Consider the following 19,311-nt stretch of genomic DNA (forward strand, 5'->3'; position numbering starts at 1 on the left):
TGTGTGGATCAAAACTGTGTGGCATCTTTTCCAGTTTGGAAAGGCTGAGCCTCGGGGGAAGCACTTCCCATGTCCCAGATCACCTGTACTTTGGATTAATTGCAAGAGAAAATACAAATCTGGTTTTCATGATGTGCTAATTCCATTATATTCTCAGGACTGAGGCTCTGTGGTCTCCCACATTGCCAGCCTCACTGCCAGGCAGGGGGGGAATGTCATGGAGTAATTTCTGGTGAAACAGAGGATTCATTTTATTTCACATTCTATTCTGTACACCCCTGTGTAATTCCATCTCGGTGTGATAGGTCACAGACATCAGCTTGCTAAACTGAAAATTCAATCTGAAATTGATCTCGGGTGAGAGCTGCAGGATGTGGTCAGTGCTATTTAAATGTGAGGTTTATTTCAAGTTAGGGCCTCAGTTTTTGTCTGATGCCTCAAGCTCATTCCCCTCCCAAGCAGCCAGGCTGATCCCAGACTGCAGCTATGTGGCTGTAACCAGAGTATCTGGGGAGAGCCAAACCTTGTGCTCACTGGAAAACCAGATCTTCAGGGAATTCTTTCCCCGAATAGTTAGAAACGACAGGATTTCTACAGAAGGAAGTGTCTGAGGAAGAGGAGCGTGTGCTCAATGTACAGGGAGCCGGGGAAAAGGAAAGGAGCAGGTGCTGAGCAGAGCCAAGCCCGAGCCACAAGGAGGAGCCCGAATCCTGCTCCGACAGGAATGAGGCCGGAGGTACCAGGGAAGCTGGAGTGCAACAATTCCTTATTGCTGCAGCCTTCCAAGTGAAACAAGCAGGGAAAAACACATCCCCTCCTGTTTGTCCCAGGACAGTTTAACTCTGCTCCAGGCGGTCTCCCCGACCTCAGCAGTCAGGATGAGCAGCAGGGCAGGGCAGACCCTGGGGAAGGGGTTTAGCCTTCACCTAGGTAAGGAAATAGCTGCAGCATTTCTGTGAGAGCCTGTGCCCACTCAGCTTCATGCCTCTTCCCAAATCTTCCTCCCCGATCTCATCCCTCAGTCATGGACTAGAACAAGGCAAGGCAAACCCACTACACCCAGCAGCTGCCACAGGACCACTCCCCAATCTGTGCCCCTTACCAGCATGAGGAGTAGGACAATCTGCAACAGCCACACTGCACCTTTCCCTGTTGGATGATACAGTTTAGCAGAAAGTTACTGAAACTTTTGAGAAAGATTATTCCTGCATGATTGCCAGGTCAGTTTTTAGGGCTGGCAGCTTTAAATAATCATTTGAATCTTTTGAGTGCTGTTATAAACTCATGTGTAAATATGTTCTATAGCTAAGATAAATATCTTAATAGTATTAATGCTGGGAACAGCAAGAAACCTTTGCACTGCTGCCTAGTGAGACAAGACCTCTGAAACAGGACTGCACCTCAAATCATGAGAAAATCAGTATTAAAGTATCTAATTCTCATGTATTTCCCCTGGAAATAGGCAGCTGAAGGGAACAGCTGGGCATTACTGACTCTGGACTGGAGGTTTTTTCAGTTTAGAAGCTGGATGACTTCATGAAAGCCTCACATCTCCCACAGGTTGAAGCTGTTTGGTCACTAAGCTGTTTGACAGCTGATAGGACACACTGCACTTGAGGATCCAAGGGCTGCTAATTCTACAGCCTGAGAATTACCACAGAAAGTATCTACATAGCCCCATCCCTGCCCCAGCTTCCCATTTGTTCTCTTCACGAGCAGGAAAACATAACATGCTAACTACAGGGTTAGAGAGAAGTCTGAGGCAGAGCTGATCCTGTTCCACACCTACGGATTTTGGCCACACCTCACTATTATCATATGAAAAGAAAAAGAAAAAAAAACCCAAACAAGCGAAAGGAAAGCAACCCGGTATGTAGCTGATTCCAAACAACAACAGCGTGCAGGCTCATAAATGCTTCAGAATTGACCAAGAGGAAGCACGTTTCGTGATGACACAATCTTGTTGCTGTAGTCATTCATCGAAGGGAAACTCCCACAGGAAAAGGCATAAAGCTGCTCAGGGAAGGCGAAGAGGCTGCTCAGTGCTAGGCAGCCAAACCTGGGGTTCGATTCACACAGAGCTAAGCATGAGCACCAGCCAAGGCCCTTTCCAGTTTTTTTCTGGGTCCCTGAGGGGTAGTACAGGGTGTGGTTTGGCCCAGCAAGGAACTTCTTACAGAGCATCAAGTGCAGATGGTGGTGCCAGCAGCACACATCCCTCCTTCTCCTCTGCCAGACCCTTCTGGCTGGCTGCAGGAGGGGCATCCTGGGGAGGCTTCGGCGAGCACTATGGGGAAAGCATCTTCCTGGGTGGGAATGAGAAACAGACAATGCAGAACCTGAATGAGCGCTTGGCTGCCTACCTGGACAAGGTCCGTGCATTAGAAGCAGCCAACGCTCAGCTGGAGAGCTGCATCCTAGAGTGGCACAGGACAAAGTCTCATGGAAAGAGGCATGACTTCAACCAGTACGAGCAAAACGTCACTGACATGCAAAGACAGGTAAGTCAGAGCTGGGACTGTGTCATTCTGTGCTCTTCTAAGGAATCGGGGTTCTCCTTTATGCTGATGGCTTTCCTTTAACCAAGTTAAATAAAACCTTTGAAATGTTAGAAATCCTCAGGAAGGCAGTTCCAGGACCTGGGCATAAACATTCTTTGTGTTCACAAGGAGGAGAACGGGCACAAGAAAGGCTGGAAGGGGTCGAGAGGGATTCTGCAGAGACTGGCTGTGCTGCCAAGTGTTCCTTTCTGTACTGAAACTGGGCTTTGAGTAACTGCTGCTGGCAGAACTTGGTCTTTTTGACTGCACAGGTCTTGAGCAAATTACAAAGCAGGAGGAGTGCAGAGCCTGCCCCTCTCCTGCTGCTGTCTCCAGACAGACTGGGGCATTCCAACTCTTTGATTCCTGCGGTAGCAGACAATGAAACTACAGGAGTTTTGGGACCAATGAGCTTATGTAATCAGATGGAAAAATACTTCATTGTAATTAAGAAAATAGCAGTGACAAATTCCTTGTGGATGTTTTCACTATAATTAAAAGGAGAATTTCTGGTTCCTGCCAGTAGTTAATATTAATGTTCAACAGTAACTCTTTCAATCTCCCAAACTCACGTGTCTTCAAATTTAAGCATAATATTAATCTGTATTCATAATGAACATCCTTAGCACTGTAACCATCTGTGTGACTAATCAGTGTAATTAACTTTACATACCCATATGGGGCAAAACCCAAAGCTCTTCTAAAAGCAATGTTGTCGTTTGCCCTCCACTTTTTATAACACAATTACTTGGCATTCTCAAGATCCTGAGAAATTCTTTTAAAAAAGGCTTGGAAATTGTATTAATTCACATCTTTGCTGACTGGGGCAAGGACTTAATCAAACTCCATGCTCACAGCTAAAAGTGTTGCCTCCAGGCAGTAGGTGAGGTGCTCGGACCACAGCCTGTGTATGGAGAGCCAGAACTGTCATCACCCATTTCTGTTTTAAGGATAAAGAAAAGTCACCATCCCCAGAGCTGGCACTTGGGCACTTTCCTTTTTAACAGAAAGAGAAATAAAAACTTGTTCATCAAGAACATATATGTGTTCAGGTTGATTTGGAATTAGTGAATCAGAAAGATTTAAGAAGACAGTAAGCATAAAACCATGATGTTGATTGGGGTGAAGCCCTCACTTTTGAGTAGGTTGTACCCAAACCATTTATTTTTAACAGTCACCCCTTAAACAGCTGTCCCTGGCCACAGACACCTGGAGGCTGGTGGCTGCCCTGGATGTGGAATGAAAGGCCAGGAAAGGATCATTTACAGGTGACAATTCAGTGATTGAACCCAGAATTTTTACTTTCTCTATAAAATATTGCAATTAGCAGCAAGTCTGCCAGTAAAACGAGTGAAAATATAGCATCTAATTATTAACCATAATTAAATTAATTAAATGTTAATTTAAAGGGTGAAACTAATTTAGCACCTAAAATAAAATTTAGACTAAATTTAGGGTACTATATCCAATAATCCAGAATGTCTATGATATGCTGCCTGTCTGAACTTGGAGGCATATAATCATTTGGGTTCTACATTTTTAACCACACTCTCCTGGATACCTGAATTCAGGATTAATGCCTGATGGAGCAACAAGTTTTGGAAAAAGCCTTGCTCCAGCCTGACTCCATCCTAGCCCAGATACACAATGAAATAGCACCTGTTCTTCAAGTAACTGTCTCATTCAAACACCTTGTGCTGCTAAACAAGCAAAGTGATCTACAGAGCAGTTCAGGAGATGGGACAAAGGACAGGAGACATGAGAGGCAAAGTCAGTGCAGGAATCCTTCTTGGGAAATCCATTTTGAGAAGGAATTGGAGTGTATTTCCTATACAATAATAATGTGAGAGTTCTTAATGAAGCTGGCAGTTTGCAGACTGGTACTAGAGTCTGCAAATGCTCCTGATGGATGCAGTAAGGAATTCCATGTGACTGCTAAGAGATAATTGGTACATGTGAGATCTCCTGCTGGCTGCAGAGGCACTGGGGCCACACAGAAGTGGGCACAGCACTGACCAGTGCTCGGATTGCACAGTCACACAGCAATTCTGTACACAGCACAAAGCTGAGGAACTCATGTTGTTTTCAAGGCTGGATTCAAGAACTGCCTCTTCTTTGTCACCAAATTCCAGGCAGCCACGCATGCAGGGCATTGTCATAGTTCTTGAGCTGGCCCTGCTGGTGTCCCAGGGCCGTACGCGAGGTGCGATAATTGCGCAGCAATGCAGTCTGTGAGCAGATTAGTTAAACATTCCACAGCACCTTCTTCTTCACGAGAGAGGTGAACCTTTGACACTTAAGGAGAATTTTGTCATTTCCTCGTTTCTTTGTGATTCATTGAGGTGTGGGAAATTTACTCCAAGGTGTTGAGAGCTCTGTAAATGACTTCTGTACGGCCACAGTGCCCCTTGGTTTGCTCTGTGGATGCTGAGGGAAGGTAATTGGTGGGATGGCAACCACGCTTCTCTTTCCTCTCTGTTAGAAAAGGACACAATGCCCTGCATTTATGATTTCCTGATAATTATGTGTGAGTTCCTGCTGGAGTTCTTTCAAAGATTTGGCATGGAATACTGAACTTTTCACATTCAGATCTATAGTTAAAAGCTATTCCATGCTATCAGGGACACATGAGCCTTTCCAGTGAGTGCTGAGTGCATCAAAGAAATGAGATCATGCTTCATCCTGCACCTTTTAGGGCAATTTTCAAATCCCAAAGCAAAATCAGACACCTGAATCAATCACTGCATGCTGCTGGTCGATTCAGGGCAGCTATAGGTGCATAACTGAATGGAGCACACCAACCAGATGCCAGTGGTACTGTGCATGCAACTCCAGGCTGAAGCCTGTGGTGAGTTGTGGGTCCTGCCAGTGAGTGGCTGCCACCATCACCAGCTCAGCAGGGTGTTCATGCACCAGCTACTTTTCAGCATAACATTAACTCCAGTATTTTGATTGTACTCAGACACAGCTTAATGGTTCTTACTGAAATTTGCCCTAAAGATGCCCAAGGCAGCTTTGTCAGCAATGCTGAACAGGAGCAGAATCCGGTCTCAAAACCAGAGGAAGGCAGTGACTGTTACTCTGTAATAGACCATGAAGTTTGTGCGATGAAATTCATATCCTCTACCTGGGCAGGAATAAGATGATGCCTCCTGGTTCATTCTCTCAAAAAAAGTAAGAAAAAGAGTAAAGTAAAGATTACAGAGAAAAATTGCAAAACACCTAGGTGAATAAGGAAACTGAAATGCTTTTATTCCTGTGGTCTCCTTAGCATGGGAATTCCACTATTTAGATGCTTCTTTTGAGCAGCAAAGAGGCTAAACCAGCACAGATTATTTACTGTCATCCCATGGCAACCCCAACTCTCCTGTTGGATTCTCTGTTTTCCAGATTGAGGATAGCAAGATCACCAATGCCAGCATCCTTTTACAAATTGATAACGCTAACATGGCAACTGAAGACTTCAGGCTCAAGTAAGCTCTTCTTTGGTTTCCTCATTAGATTTGAAAGAGGATTAAACTAAACATTACTACTTCTTGTTAATCCAATAAGGAAGCTATTTTACTGAGGTTTTCTGTTGATACTGGATGAATAGAAACAATGTAGAACAGGGGGAAAAAACCCAAAAGCATGTAAAACCCACAAATGATTGCTGAAGAACCTTGAGTCACCCTGTTTATGATACTTAGTGCAGGTCCTGACGAGCAGGTTTGACAGCAGGCACTTGATACTTGTGACAAAAGGCACTTAAAACTGTCATCTGGGATTACAAATTATCCCCTCTAAGCACTGCACTTCCCAGTCCAGCCCAAATCTATTTCCTGGACTTATCACCTCTTCTGTCCAGCTCTGCAGGGAACACCTGTCCTCATGTAGCTTCTGCTTTGGAGTCCCGTGAGTTGAGTAACTGAGCTGGTGCATCACTGGCTCCCAGCACAGTCTGATTTTCAGTACATTGAGAGAGAGTTCTCAGATCAACTAAAAAGACAAAATGTTTGTACAGAACACTTTCAGGCAGGTCTTTCCACAGGAAAGGATTTGACACTTCTGTAAGTAAGACTTCTTAGGAAGCAGGAAGATTTTTCTTATTTCTAGCAGTTGGTGATCAGCTATAAAAAATATCTCAGCTTTTGGTAATATTGTGACAAACTCAGATACCCTGAGCACTGCCAGCCTTTCATTATCAGTCAGTGGTATCACAAAAGGAACCAGTGGAACTACTTTGAGGGATGGGACTCAGACTGAGTTCATTGGGTGAATGGAGAAGCACCAACAGAGCCCACAAAACACAGAGTAAAGGGAGAGATGCTGAGGTGTGAAATTGCTTCCCATGCCCAAGGGAAGACACAGCAGCATCTCCCTTCCTTTGGCTCACTACAGACACTGCAAGAGGTTAGAGAGGAATGTTAGTAACTGGCTTCCATCACATTTTTCTTGTTTTTCTGAAGGACTCAGACGTTACCATTTTGGAAAAACTAAAGCAATCAGTGCTTGCTGATAGTGTTTTCAGAGAATTGTATTCTCAAAGCTTCCACAACTGGGTGAATGTTAACATGCAAAAAGGGAAGTGAAAAAAAAAGAATTTTATTTCCTACCATAGAGGAGAAGTTACGAGAGAGAGAGGAAAGTGAAATACCAAACTAATAAATATTTATTGTTAATACTATCCAAAAATATTTAAATAACATATGTTAGAAACAGAATTGGTTTCTTTGGTTCCCTACATAGACTGAGCAAGTCTGTTTTTCCCTATACAAAGTCGGGCAGTTCTCAACACGCACGTTGTGTCCTCTCTTTCCTCACAAAGATACGAAGCCGAGAAGTGTCGCAGGCAGGGGGTGCAGCTGGATGTGGAGAACCTGCGGAAGGAGCTCGACGGCATGACCATTATTACCACAGATCTGGAAATGGAAATTGAAGGCTTGAGGGAAGAGCACATCCTCAGGAGGAAAGACCATGAGGAGGTAGGAAAAGTTCCACTTGGTAAAATCCTATTGCACAAATCTTTACTACTGTGTAATTAACTGAGTAAGACCCACAATCTGTAAGTGGGATTGATGATTCAGGACCTGATCCTGTTTCTGAGGCACCAATGAGAGTCAGGTGAAGCAAAAAGCCTGTGTCTGCTTTACCAATTACACTGGGGTTTCAGAAAGAACAGATTGCTGGAGTCTCTCCCACCCATCTGTCACACACAGCTAATAATAACTGACATATTGGACAGAAATGTTCTCAGAAAGACTTAGATATAAATACACAGAGTGCTGTCGGGTTTTAGTCATCACAGACTTTTTCCTCAGTTCTGAATATATCATTTCCCATACTCACAGAAGCATGGAGGGGTTGAAGGTTGGAAGGAATCTCTTTAGGGCCCCTTTCCACCCCTCTAAACTCAAGCAGGGTCACCTAGAACAGGCTGACCTGAGCAAAACAGATCTCAAATTCTTGAAGGATCAAAATTAAAAAGAATGGTTGGTGAAGTCAGGCAAAATTACTCATTCTTGCATAATCCTAAACACAGTAATTAGATAATTCTCAAAAGCCACACTACTCTGAATTCTCCAAAGCTATACTCAGTGCTCTCTGTTATTCCCACATTTATAATTCCATGCTTGAAACACGCTGGTTTCGCTTGATCTGGTGTTGTTTGCAGTTATTACCCAACACCGGACCAAACATCCTGCTCAGTGTCTGTGGGTTTTAAAGCAGAGATTAAAACACAGGGGGTGCACAGTGGTGGGTGCAGCTGCCTTTGGCTGACCCCCTTCAGCCCAGGAGAGTTCTTGGACACAGGGGACCAGCAGAGCCATCCCTGTGTCCAGCTGATCTGCATTCCATGATGTCATACCCCAAAACGCTTCTTTGCCTGGGCGCTCTGAAAATGGTACCAGGCACAGAAGGTTGTGCTACACCGAAAGGAATGTTACCCTACCTGCCCAACTGGTCCTATAATTATGTTGTTTACACAGTAATTATATGCTTTAATCCAATTATTCCTTTAACAATTACATAGAACTTTTACATTACTCTCCTGTAAACTTAGTTATAGTTCCATAAATATTAACATAAAGGGTAAGAAAGATGAAATTACTGTTAGATTTTCATCAAGGTTTTAGGTTTCTAATGGATAAATAAATAAAAAATGCCAGTGCTTCTTCATTGAGTCCATTTCTTCCAGAAACATTCTAAGAAAAGATCTTCTTGCATGTTTTTTATTGAATTCTGCCACAGAAGCAACTATGTCACTGGTTTAAGTCACATCAGAGTATTATTAATATATAAATTTTTCAAATAAATTTTTCAAATAATGTTAACTTAATGTATATATAACAATTACCCCCTAATCCTCTCTGGGAATTTGTGCCTCTCTGAAAACTTTCTATTTCCATCAACGAGTTTGCTTGTTTCCTCTGACACATGAACAGGATATGGAAGCCAATCGCTCCTCACAAGACTTCAAAGTCAATGTAAAAGTAAACGCAGCCCCTCCTGCAGACTTAGGCAAGATTCTGGCAGAAATAAGAGAAGATTATGAGGCCATAATTGAAAAGAATCGTCAAAGCCTGGACAACTGGTACAAAGAACAGGTAACAGCTAGTCCCTGCTCATTTCCAAGCCCCCTGTGGCTGCACCTGCCTGACCAGAGTCTGAGCTTTTCTCTTGCTTCTGCTTCACAGAGTGCAGCAATGTCCCTGGCAGCAACCCCGAATCCCGAGCAGATCCAGCGCAACGAGAATGAGATCAAGGAGCTAAGGAGAACTCTGCAATCCCTGGACATCGAGCTGCAGGCACAGATTAGTAAGGTATCTGCTGCAGACATCTTGGGCTGCTCACTCATTCCATGTGTTCTCAGAAGTTGTCATGGACCTATTCTCCATTTAAATCCACAGCCTAGCATAACTCTGTTGCAGTTGTTAAAGTATGAGGGAAAGTGGAATTCAGATCATGCTCGGCTTTGCCAAAATATGCAAAATAGATTCAGCAACCCTCATCGGGAAGTGAAAAATGTACGTCTCTTCTTACAACAAAATATGAGGAGAAGAAGAAGGGATAGCTGACTCCAGGTCTAGAAAGAAAATGTGTCCAGAAGACAGACAGTAACACAAAGAATGCAAAGTTAATATTTACAAACCCTGTTATCAGGCATGAATTACACAAAGTGTGAGAAATATTGGTGGGGAGCTTTCACAAATATTACACAGCCTTACACAGGTAAAAGCTCACATCCCAGAGACCTGGAGACTTTGGAGCAATTCTGGACAGTTCATGCAGAATGGACAGGACAGACAGCAGTGTCAGGAGCAGAGCTTTGAGCAGAACGGATATGGCAGGGATAAATGACTCAGTTTTGCCTTTCATGCACACATGGCACAGCTTTGTGGTTCTGCTGCCTTCACAAGAATAGTTATGCAAATGCATAAGTGTTTAAATTACCACAGCCTTAATTTTGCAATCTTCTAGCTAGAGACCAAATTTGCTGGTATTTCTGTGTTGTATCTACCACATAAATAATAATCATGGTCTTGGTATTATCTGCCCCATCAGAAACACATGCTGGAAGACACCTTGGCTGACACTCGGAATTATTATGCTGCTGCACTTCAAAATATGCAGCAGATCATCTCCAGGTGTGAGGAGGAGCTGAGCCAGGTTCGTCACGACATGAAGCAGCAAAATAACCAATATAAAGTTCTTCTTGGGATCAAAACACGCCTGGAAAAGGAAATTTCCACATACCGCCTGCTGCTAGAAGGGAATGCTGACGGGTAAGGCAGAGCTGCCCTGACTGGAACAGATGAAGAGTCCTCATATTTGGATTATTTATTTGTTTGTTTGTTTATGCTTAATCAAAGCTTGTGAGTCCCATACTACATCAAGGGTTGGTATTTTAATGTGACGGATCGTAATAAAAAGCCGGAGCTACTTAGAGTACAGAGACACTGGTACCCATGTAATTTGGATTACCTAAATTAATATAACTTTTTATTTAAGAAAGAATAAAATTCTCCACTCCCACAGCATGGCCATCTCAGCATAGGAGAATGCTGGCCTCATTTTTATTCTCTCATCTGATTTGTATGAAGTCAGAAAAGGAAGATCAGCAGACTTTAGAACTGTGACTCTCAGACAGGCAGGACAGAGGGGCCCCAAGTGTGAGGGTATTTGTCAGAAACCAAATTGGAATTAACCTAAGCAACTCCAAATAACACCAGAACCAATGCACTTGTCCCTGGGAGCAGTAGTGAATGTGCCCAGGGATGTTTCCAGTGAGAGTATCTACCAAAGGGAAAGCTCCCATGGTATAGAAGCATAATTCTTTTTCCATCTTTTAAAAAAAATTTATCTCATAGTGGGATTAGGTCTCCTTAGAAACAGTGAGAAGGGGACAAATAACTTTTTGAAATTAGTGTAACATTATTTTCTATTTCATTATCTTCACAGGACAGCAAGAAAATCTGAAACTAAAGGTAAAAGTTCCTTACTTTGTTCTCTGTAGTGACTCTTAATTACTGTCATTTCCAATCAAATTTTACTCAGAGCAATTTTAACCACACCTGAGTGAAGCGTGGAAGGTGTGCATAGCAGGCCTTTGAGAAGCCTTTCAGCAGTTCCTGGCTGCTGTAAGGGCTCACTGCAGAGCCCACTGGGCTGTGCTTGCCCATGGCTGCCTGAGCCCCAGCCCTGTCAGTCACACAGTGGCCACAGCTCAGGCTCCAGACTAAAGCTTTCCTGGGATATGGCAAGGAGACTCCGCTGGGTGACTAAAGCATCATTAGGGCTTGAGAGCAAACCGAAAATCTGCATGTCTGGAAACTTGTATGCTGGCATGGGCAATGACCTGCAGACATCCAGGATAATCTGCTGGATTTGCATTGGCTGGGCTCTCCCTGTGTTATTCATTTGCCCTGACCTGGACCAGGCCCAGGGTGACTTTCTGGCAGCACATTTCACACACAGCAGTAACAAATATTGACTTTAAGGAAAACATGTAAAGAAAACTTTGTTGAGGAGGCAGCAGGCAAATGACTGTAAATAAGGCTTTCCTTGCATCACCTTGTCTCAGCATTGCTCCTTGGCTAATTCAACTTTCCTTTCTTTCAGAACACTCTGGGCTGAGCAACCGAAAGCTCAAAGCGATTGTCCACGACAGTGTGAACGGGGAGGTGGTGTCCTCCACCATCAACGAGCTCCCCCCACAAGCCTGAAGGAAAGCTCTGCCCACCAGCAGCTTTCCCAGCTCCCACAGCCCCTCTGGAACACTGTGCTGTGGGGCTGCTCCCCTGTGTCAAACTGGGGTCCTGTAGTGAACACGCTTCTCAAATGATCTGCAGCCTAACACTGCAAAGTGCCACACAGAACTGGGTAAAGCTGACTTTGGTAGTTTAAGGAGCTTTTAGTCACCAAAATGCTGGAAAAAAGCTGTTGAATTAAAGTGACTGGCTGAGCTAGTGGCAGATGTATTGTGCACATCTCCCCAGGGCAGGAATATCCATCTGGGATTCAGTTATCGCTCTGCAAATTAGCTGTAATTTAAGGGGAATAATCTCTCAACTTTTTTCCTGGTCTTATGCCTCTCATCATATACCTCACTGCAGCCAATAAATTTTTATGCATTATTTGTTCTGAACCTTGGAATATCTGATTTTGTTTTCCCTTACACATGTCCAGTCCACTGTGGCAGTGTCACTGACATGGCTCAGGACAGCCAAAGCCTCATTGTTTCAGGAGGGACAATACAGGAAGAACACAAAAAAGAAAAGAGGAGACACAAGTTACAGAAGACATTTACATGAGCAAAACTACTCAGCTTCCCTATACACAACTTATGATGTCACCATTTGAAACAGCATTATGAGTAGGAGTGTTGCAAAGTCACTTTACTAAAAAGAGTCCCCCAGAAACATTTCTTTATTCTTCAGTTTGAGAGAAATTTTCTAGCACTGCCTTTACACACTTTCCCTCCGAGCCTGTAAGTACTTTTCCAGACACTCATTCATTCTTGATGACCCAGGTAATTCAAAAAACCATTTCAGTTATTTGGTCTCAAATTAATGTTCACTGTCTCTGTGGAAGGGTTCTGCAGTCAGGCCAGACTGGTGTTTAAAGTGCATGTTATCATCAGGGAGAGCTCTTGGCCTTAGCCAAACTCAGGCTTCCTCCCTTTCTCAGCTCAGCCCAATGCCCAGGTCAGCAGCAGACCCTGACAGCAACAGAGCTATGCAAAGACAAAATCTGGGCAAGGAAAAGAGAAATACCATTAGGATGTTTAAATGAGGAAGAGTGTAAGGCAGAAGGAAGAGAGACCAAATGGAACATAATGAGTGTGTCAGGGATTTGCATTCCAAAGTCTTCGTGTCCAGGGCAGTCTCGCATTCATCAGCGACATTGTCATCATGTCCCGTCATGGACTCTCACAAAAGGGCTCCTGTTACCTGCCTTCCTTTGAAACAGAGCTCACAAAGGAAAGGGGAAATCTCAAAGGAAAAGCAGATTAAACTGAACAAAGTCTACTTCTGTGGTACGATGTTCTGCTGGCATGTTCCAACCAGATCCTGATCCCCCTTTGCCCCCCGCACCCCAACTCTCCACCCTTGTTGCACAAAGAGATCCCCAAAGCATTGGATGGATTACCTAATGGTTTCTTTAAACTGGGTAAAACTTGTAATACAGGATTAGTAACTCCTGCCTAATTAAGAGTGTCCTTCCTTATGGCTTACCAGATCTAACAAACCAGACCTGGTGTTTGCAGCATCTGGACAAAATGTGCCCAGGTCTTCTTGAACAATTGTCTGTGTTATTTAAAGATATGTTCATTTATCAGATTTACATAGCAGGGCCACATCGCTGTGACACAAATAATTATAAAAACTTCTAAGTGGCCCCTTAGTTCTACATCAAAGGAAAGTATGTGCTTTGTGCTGGGTTATTGTGCTGAACTACAAGAAAGAAAGAAAGAAGAAGGAAAAGCAAATAATTGAAGTGCCTTATGGAACATGCCTGTCTTTACTTCACATTTCTTAGGAATGCTCTGGCTTTCCTCTGCCCTGGTGTCCCCTCATGCAAAGGTGAGATGTGCTCCCCATGCCCTGTGTCACACTCAGCTGTGGTCCAAGAGGTGTTGGAGAAGAGGCAGCAGAATTCCTGCTAAGAGGCAGCAGAATTCCTGTTCTCCTCTGCTGAGAGGCAGCAGAATTCCCACACCACTCCACCACTCTGATGATTTTAACCTTCTCTCACACCTGTGCTGCTGCACTCTGTACAGGTCAGAGCAGTACAGCTCACAGCACCATCCTCACAGCTCACTCTGGTTTTAACACCATCGTGCACTGATGGCTCCAACACAGCCATTCAAGTGTCCTTTACTAAGTGTTGAGTAAACCCATTAGTCTTTAAACATACAAATAGGCATTACACCACATTCTGTTTGTTTCTGGAAAAAATTGCTGATTTCTGGAGAATCTTTCACAGCTTCAGAATGCTCTGTAGAACTGCAGATCTCCTTTCTGTTGAACAGCTTGTGACACTGTGTCACCAGACGTGTGCCCTGCATCTGGTGGTTACTCATTACCTCTGAATTTGTGCTCTGGTAGATAAGCTATGCATTCCTAAATGTATTTAGGGTGGGTCTGCACCCTAAATAATAAATAATGATGCTAATATTTACCACTTGCATGCACTGTTAACATCACATTCTCACACCACGCTAAGAGATGAAGTCAGGGAGATAATGAATGGGGGCAGTATTATCATTCCCATTTTATTGCCTGAGAAATTGGAAAAAGAGATGACACAGCTCGCTCAAGGCTGCAAAGAAAGTCACTGAGAGCCACTAAATTAGAATCCATCACTTCACAGCTTCTACTTAGCCCAGCTATTAGATAATACAACTTCCTGAAGAGCCATTCCCCACTCACAGCAATCCTGTCAGTGTCTGATGGCTCGGAAGAGATAATGCCCTTCATTCATTCCAAGTGTTTATGGCTGGTCAGGACCCTGCACAAACTCTGATGATGTTCTTCAATGTACCTGTGCCAACAGCCTAAATGAAATGAGTCCTGCACAGAACCCTGTGCTGGCAGCTCTGGCAGCTTTGTAGTATTTGGGAGACTTTAAGAGCACAGGTAGTGCTGCTTCTGATTTCAGAGCAGTGGCTTGAAGGGAAGGAAATATTCAGGACTGTGATGATGTATGGCTTGAAAAAGGACTTTGTTAATTCATTGTATTGAAACTGATTGAACTCTGCCAGCTCGTATTTGTTCTCCTTCAGTATCCCATACACAAAGAAGTGCCATTTCTACACCAAGAAAGTGACAGACCCAGGCACAAAGAAAGTGCAATTTGAAAAATAGGAAGTATTATTAAAAACAACACTCTCCAAGTGAATAAATTCTATTTCCCATAAATGGAAAAGGATAGCAAAGAAACATGAGCAGGAGAGAACAGCATTTCTCAGTCGAGGTGAATGATGCAACAACACTTCTGCAAACCAACAAGATACAGGAACTCAGCCTATAAAAGGAGGCTGAAACCATCAGCGTTCACAGCTGGCTCCTCACAGTTTCACCTGCCATTTAAGGCAGTCCTGCACGGAATAATCCTCAGCATGATTTCCAAGAGCCTTGACTGCACTCCAGCCTGGGCATGAGTCACAGCTCATTTCACTTGTAGAAATGTTAAAACTTATTAAGGTGTATTACAATAGGCAGCTTTGGTAAGTGAAGTGTTGATCCCCTGGAAGAAGTGTGCGATGAGGTAATGCAGTCATGGTTTGTGCTATTAATCACACATTCTTTTGGGGAGCTGGCCCCACACTGCTGGGGTTCAGCCTTATTTATCAACAGCCACATCTGTACAATGAAAATTTTTGCTTTCTGCCTTCCTGGTTAACACGGATGCAAAATTAACAAAGTCATTTCAGAAAGAGAAGAAAAGAAATCTCGCCTTTGTAGCACTGCTAAACTCACGGGTTCTATGGATTATTGAAGCAGAGAGAATAGGTAGAAGAGCCGGTAAAACATTTCACAATGTCCACACCCTGACCTATAAAGGTTCTAAAGTTTTGCTAGGAGATGCCTGTTCCTGTGTATGAATCATTTAGAAAAAGGACGAATCTATAAACAGGGAAGTAAGGAAAGAATAATGCTGGAGAGGCTGCACCCCCTGTCCCCCCATGTCCTGCATTAACCCACAAAAGCATGTTAATTATTGACTCTACCTGAACGTTTGGCTTGGTGAAATCCCAAGTTTTACTGTCTGTTGTTTCCTCACCATTCTTCTCTGTGTAAAAATTTTTATTCTTTTCAAGCTGTACTTTTATGATATCCCTAATTGTGTGACTATACAGAAATTACCTACTTGAGTCCCTGGCCTAGGACTGCCACAAACCAATTGTCTGCAAAAATATTCCATGAAACAGAAGTGCCAATGTTGGACAGTGTGGAATGTCCCTATGGCAGGAGCTCCCAGTGTGAGACATGATCTAATGGTGAGGCAGGTGCAGGGCTGCTTCTTCTGGACATGTTAATTTGCTTTTTGAATGTCTGAATATGCATCAGAAGCTTAAAGGCATAAAATCATAACACCAGCTGTGGTAAAGACACTTTCAATAACTATACAGACTTCGGGGGTAAATTTTTTGGCTTTCCAATGTCCTAAGGACAAGTCCAAGAGTCAATGTGACGGGCTGTAATTAGGCTCTATAGAAAGCAACAAAAATGAGGAATATAATTTGGAAAAATGTGTTTCAATTAAGTGGCATAATTAGTTGGAGCAGGCAGGGAAATGGAGAAACAAACAGGCTGAAGTAGCTACAAACTACAGCTCTTCCTTAGAACAGACGTTAAAGGTGTGCTGCCTTTAGAGAAGTACCAGCTTTGGCTCAGCTCTGCACCTCCGAAACAACGTATGAGAAAATAAAAGATCAAATTCATCAAACAAAAAACTGGGAGTGACTCTTGCCAGAACAATTTCAAAGCAGGAAATCTGTAATGTTGCTGCAAGCAGACAGAAATGGTAATCATAAAGTTACCTGTGCAGGAAGAGAACACATTCCTATGTCCTATTAATGAAAAAAATGTGTAATTTTTGAAAGCCATTCCAGCACCCAGGCTCTGCTTCCAGGTTAATCTCACAAGAGACAGTTTCAAGACATTCTGAGAATGTATCCTGTGATACTGTAGAGAACAAAAACCTTAAAAACACAACCAAAGAAACCTTTTCTTTAATGTCTACGGCCTATCACTGCTTAAAAATTGAGATACTCAAGCATCAGTCATATAAAAGGGTGTAACTCAAAAGGATAATGAACACTCCCTGTCCTCAAAGACTCACATGTCAGAATTTAGAAAGATAGTCCATTCTTCTTGCCACTGCTTCCAAACCCACTCCACACACAGCACTAAACTCCATAATTATGTCTGGTGGCTCTGAAAAAAAAAAAATTCCTCTAAAAGTTTGGCCACAAGAACAACACCCGCCACTAAATTTCCTGTGGATATAGGGCCAGGAAAGTGGATAATATGAGAAATCTCCTTATGTAATCCGTAAATTTTATTCTCTCGTTCAAGTTCCGCACGGATTCTCCCGCGGTGCTCAGCACGGGGAGGGCTGGAGGCAGCTCCGTTCCGAAGGCCGGTGGTGGCCTCTAGTGACAACCAGGCAGATCCGCACGGAGCCCGGTGCCTGTCCCTGCTCCTGCCGCTCCTCCGGGGCTCCTGCGGCTGGGGAACAACTCCCTGGGAATTTCTGCTGCAGTATTTGTGCAAAGAACGTTACTAACAGTGCCAGACTTCCTCCAGGGGAGTATGGAGACGGATTTTCGGCCTGTTTCATTTATTTTGGTTTTTTGGTATCTGCTTTCCTGACACAGATCTTGATGCTGGGAGGGTATTTTGTGTTCCAAGCAGCCCATAGCTCGCTCCTGGTTGTACAAACCCCGGGACTGGGGATGCTGTGGTGTTGCTGGGATGCACTGAAAGGATATTCCAGAGCAGTCCCCAAACAAGAAGCTGCAGCTGTGCCTCTGCCAGGCACCTCCCTGGCATTATGGGTGCAATTTTACCCTGGGGAAAAAATTGAATTTTCTTCTGATTTGGGGGCTCCAGGTGTGACAGAAGTAAGATCCCCAGAACCATATGAATTTTAAGTTAGCAAAAATGTCTACACAGATATGCAGTACAGTGTATTTGTACGTATATTTTGCAGTGTACAATCAGTGTGCACCTATATTTGCACAGGGCCGTGAAAATCGTATTTGCATCCTGAATCACAGAAATATGCAACATTTTGCATGGGTACTGAACTACTCCAGCATTATGGAACTGAGAGAGTCAGTAGGCTGAAATTCTCTCCAGTTCACTGGTTTTCTCATTCCCTTGACACTTCAGTTGCACGGGGTTTTTCCAACGGAGAGAGATCTGCCAGCAGCCCTGTGTTGGAGCTGATCTTAATGGCACTTTTGGGGAAGAAAAAAGAGAAGGTTCGTTTGTGTGGCCTGGAGCTGTTTATGTTGGCACTGAGATCTGATTCTGTTCGAGGAGAGCAGCTGAGACAGGAAAGGCAGCTCCTGACTTTCATTTTCCACCTGTGGCTGGGGAGGGATGGAACCCACACACTGCCTCCTGCACCACTCCAGGAGCTGGAACGCCCCTCTAAGTACCATAAATATGTAATGTTTTAACTTACCCCTCTGGTCAAAGCTCCAAGCAGAAAGAAATAAGATGCAGTGGTTTGATGATTGAGATATTTTCATTGGACAAAAGATAAAAAGGAGAGGGAAATGAGGGGAAAAAATACGTGAGGCAGACAGTGTAAGATCTTGAGCTGCAAATGCTCAGGGCTTAGGTGAATCCAGCTGAGTTGGTGACATCATCCAGAACTTTCTCTCTCCTGATCCCATTCAGCAAAGCACAAAATACCTTGCTTTGCTCTTTGGAGAGAGCAGGCTTCACAGGCATTGGCATTAACAGGAGATGCAAAGGTAATTAAGAAAAGAAGGAGGGGAATATCTCAGACCCAGAAACAGTGAATACTGGAATAAGGCTGGAACACTGAAAATGGAATGCATCTCTCTTGAAATGCACTTTGCACAGCAATGTCCTTTCAGGACTGTAGTGCAGATCTTTCAGAATCAAACTCTTATAATACTAAACCCAAACACAGGGACCAACAGGGACCAACAAAAGGGTGTTGGATTTCACTCCTAGAATGGATCATCTCTACAGATTGAACTAGAAGACTCTGTCTTATTTCAGACTCTATGTCAGCCAAAAGAAAAGCATCTGTTCCACCTAAAGGCAGCAAAAACTCAGACCCACAGCTGGGTGTGTCTTTTTTCCTTGAACTCTCCAGACTGGTTGCCCACGGCTGGTTGGCACAGGTGAGTCAGATGGAATGGCATCCACATTATCAGAGCCCTGCAGAACTTATCTCCATGGCCCTCTAATGCACATTAAACTTCTGTCACACAGGTGACATTTCTTCATGAAGTCAAACAAATCATTAGTGTGGCTATAAATGTTTTATTGTGTCTATAGGCAATCCACTCTGAGCAAGCATGTCACTGAAGGGAAGTGCTACCTGTGAACCCCCAGACTGTCCTCTACAGCTCCCACAGCTGAGCCTGGAGCTGAAACTGCTCTGCTGAGCTAAGCACCAGCAAACTGTTACAGCACTTCTTCAATGCTGACCAAAACTGCAGTACTGGACAATGGATTTTTAGGTTGCCCAACATCTGTTTAGGTAACTTACAAGCAATAAAAAAATATTAAAA

The 19,311-nt window shown here is 43.6% G+C and overlaps 1 protein-coding gene across 1 annotated transcript; it reads left to right on the plus strand.

The window, feature by feature from the left end:
* Positions 1 to 1,981: 1,981 nt before the first annotated feature.
* Positions 1,982 to 12,168, plus strand: LOC139601470 (keratin, type I cytoskeletal 23-like). Its single transcript, XM_071450575.1, has 8 exons — positions 1,982 to 2,501; positions 5,931 to 6,013; positions 7,348 to 7,504; positions 8,966 to 9,127; positions 9,218 to 9,343; positions 10,086 to 10,306; positions 10,983 to 11,008; positions 11,643 to 12,168. The coding sequence occupies exons 1-8, from the start codon at positions 2,088 to 2,090 to the stop codon at positions 11,744 to 11,746; spliced, it is 1,293 nt and encodes a 430-aa protein (XP_071306676.1). The 5' UTR covers positions 1,982 to 2,087; the 3' UTR covers positions 11,747 to 12,168.
* Positions 12,169 to 19,311: the final 7,143 nt, after the last annotated feature.

This window comes from Agelaius tricolor, unplaced genomic scaffold (assembly GCF_023055355.1).
Source record: "Agelaius tricolor isolate 1412-34295 unplaced genomic scaffold, bAgeTri1.0.p SCAF_31, whole genome shotgun sequence".
NCBI lineage: Eukaryota > Metazoa > Chordata > Aves > Passeriformes > Icteridae > Agelaius > Agelaius tricolor.

What these genes read in the sequence shown, in the direction of transcription:
- LOC139601470 (XM_071450575.1), top strand. Translation starts at nt 2,088, where the DNA reads ATGAGCACCAGCCAAGGCCCTTTCCAGTTTTTTTCTGGGTCCCTGAGG. An exon ending in GGAGGAAAGACCATGAGGAG is followed by an intron (nt 7,505 to 8,965) that starts GTAGGAAAAGTT and finishes ACACATGAACAG; the next exon opens with GATATGGAAGCCAATCGCTC. An exon ending in ACAACTGGTACAAAGAACAG is followed by an intron (nt 9,128 to 9,217) that starts GTAACAGCTAGT and finishes TCTGCTTCACAG; the next exon opens with AGTGCAGCAATGTCCCTGGC.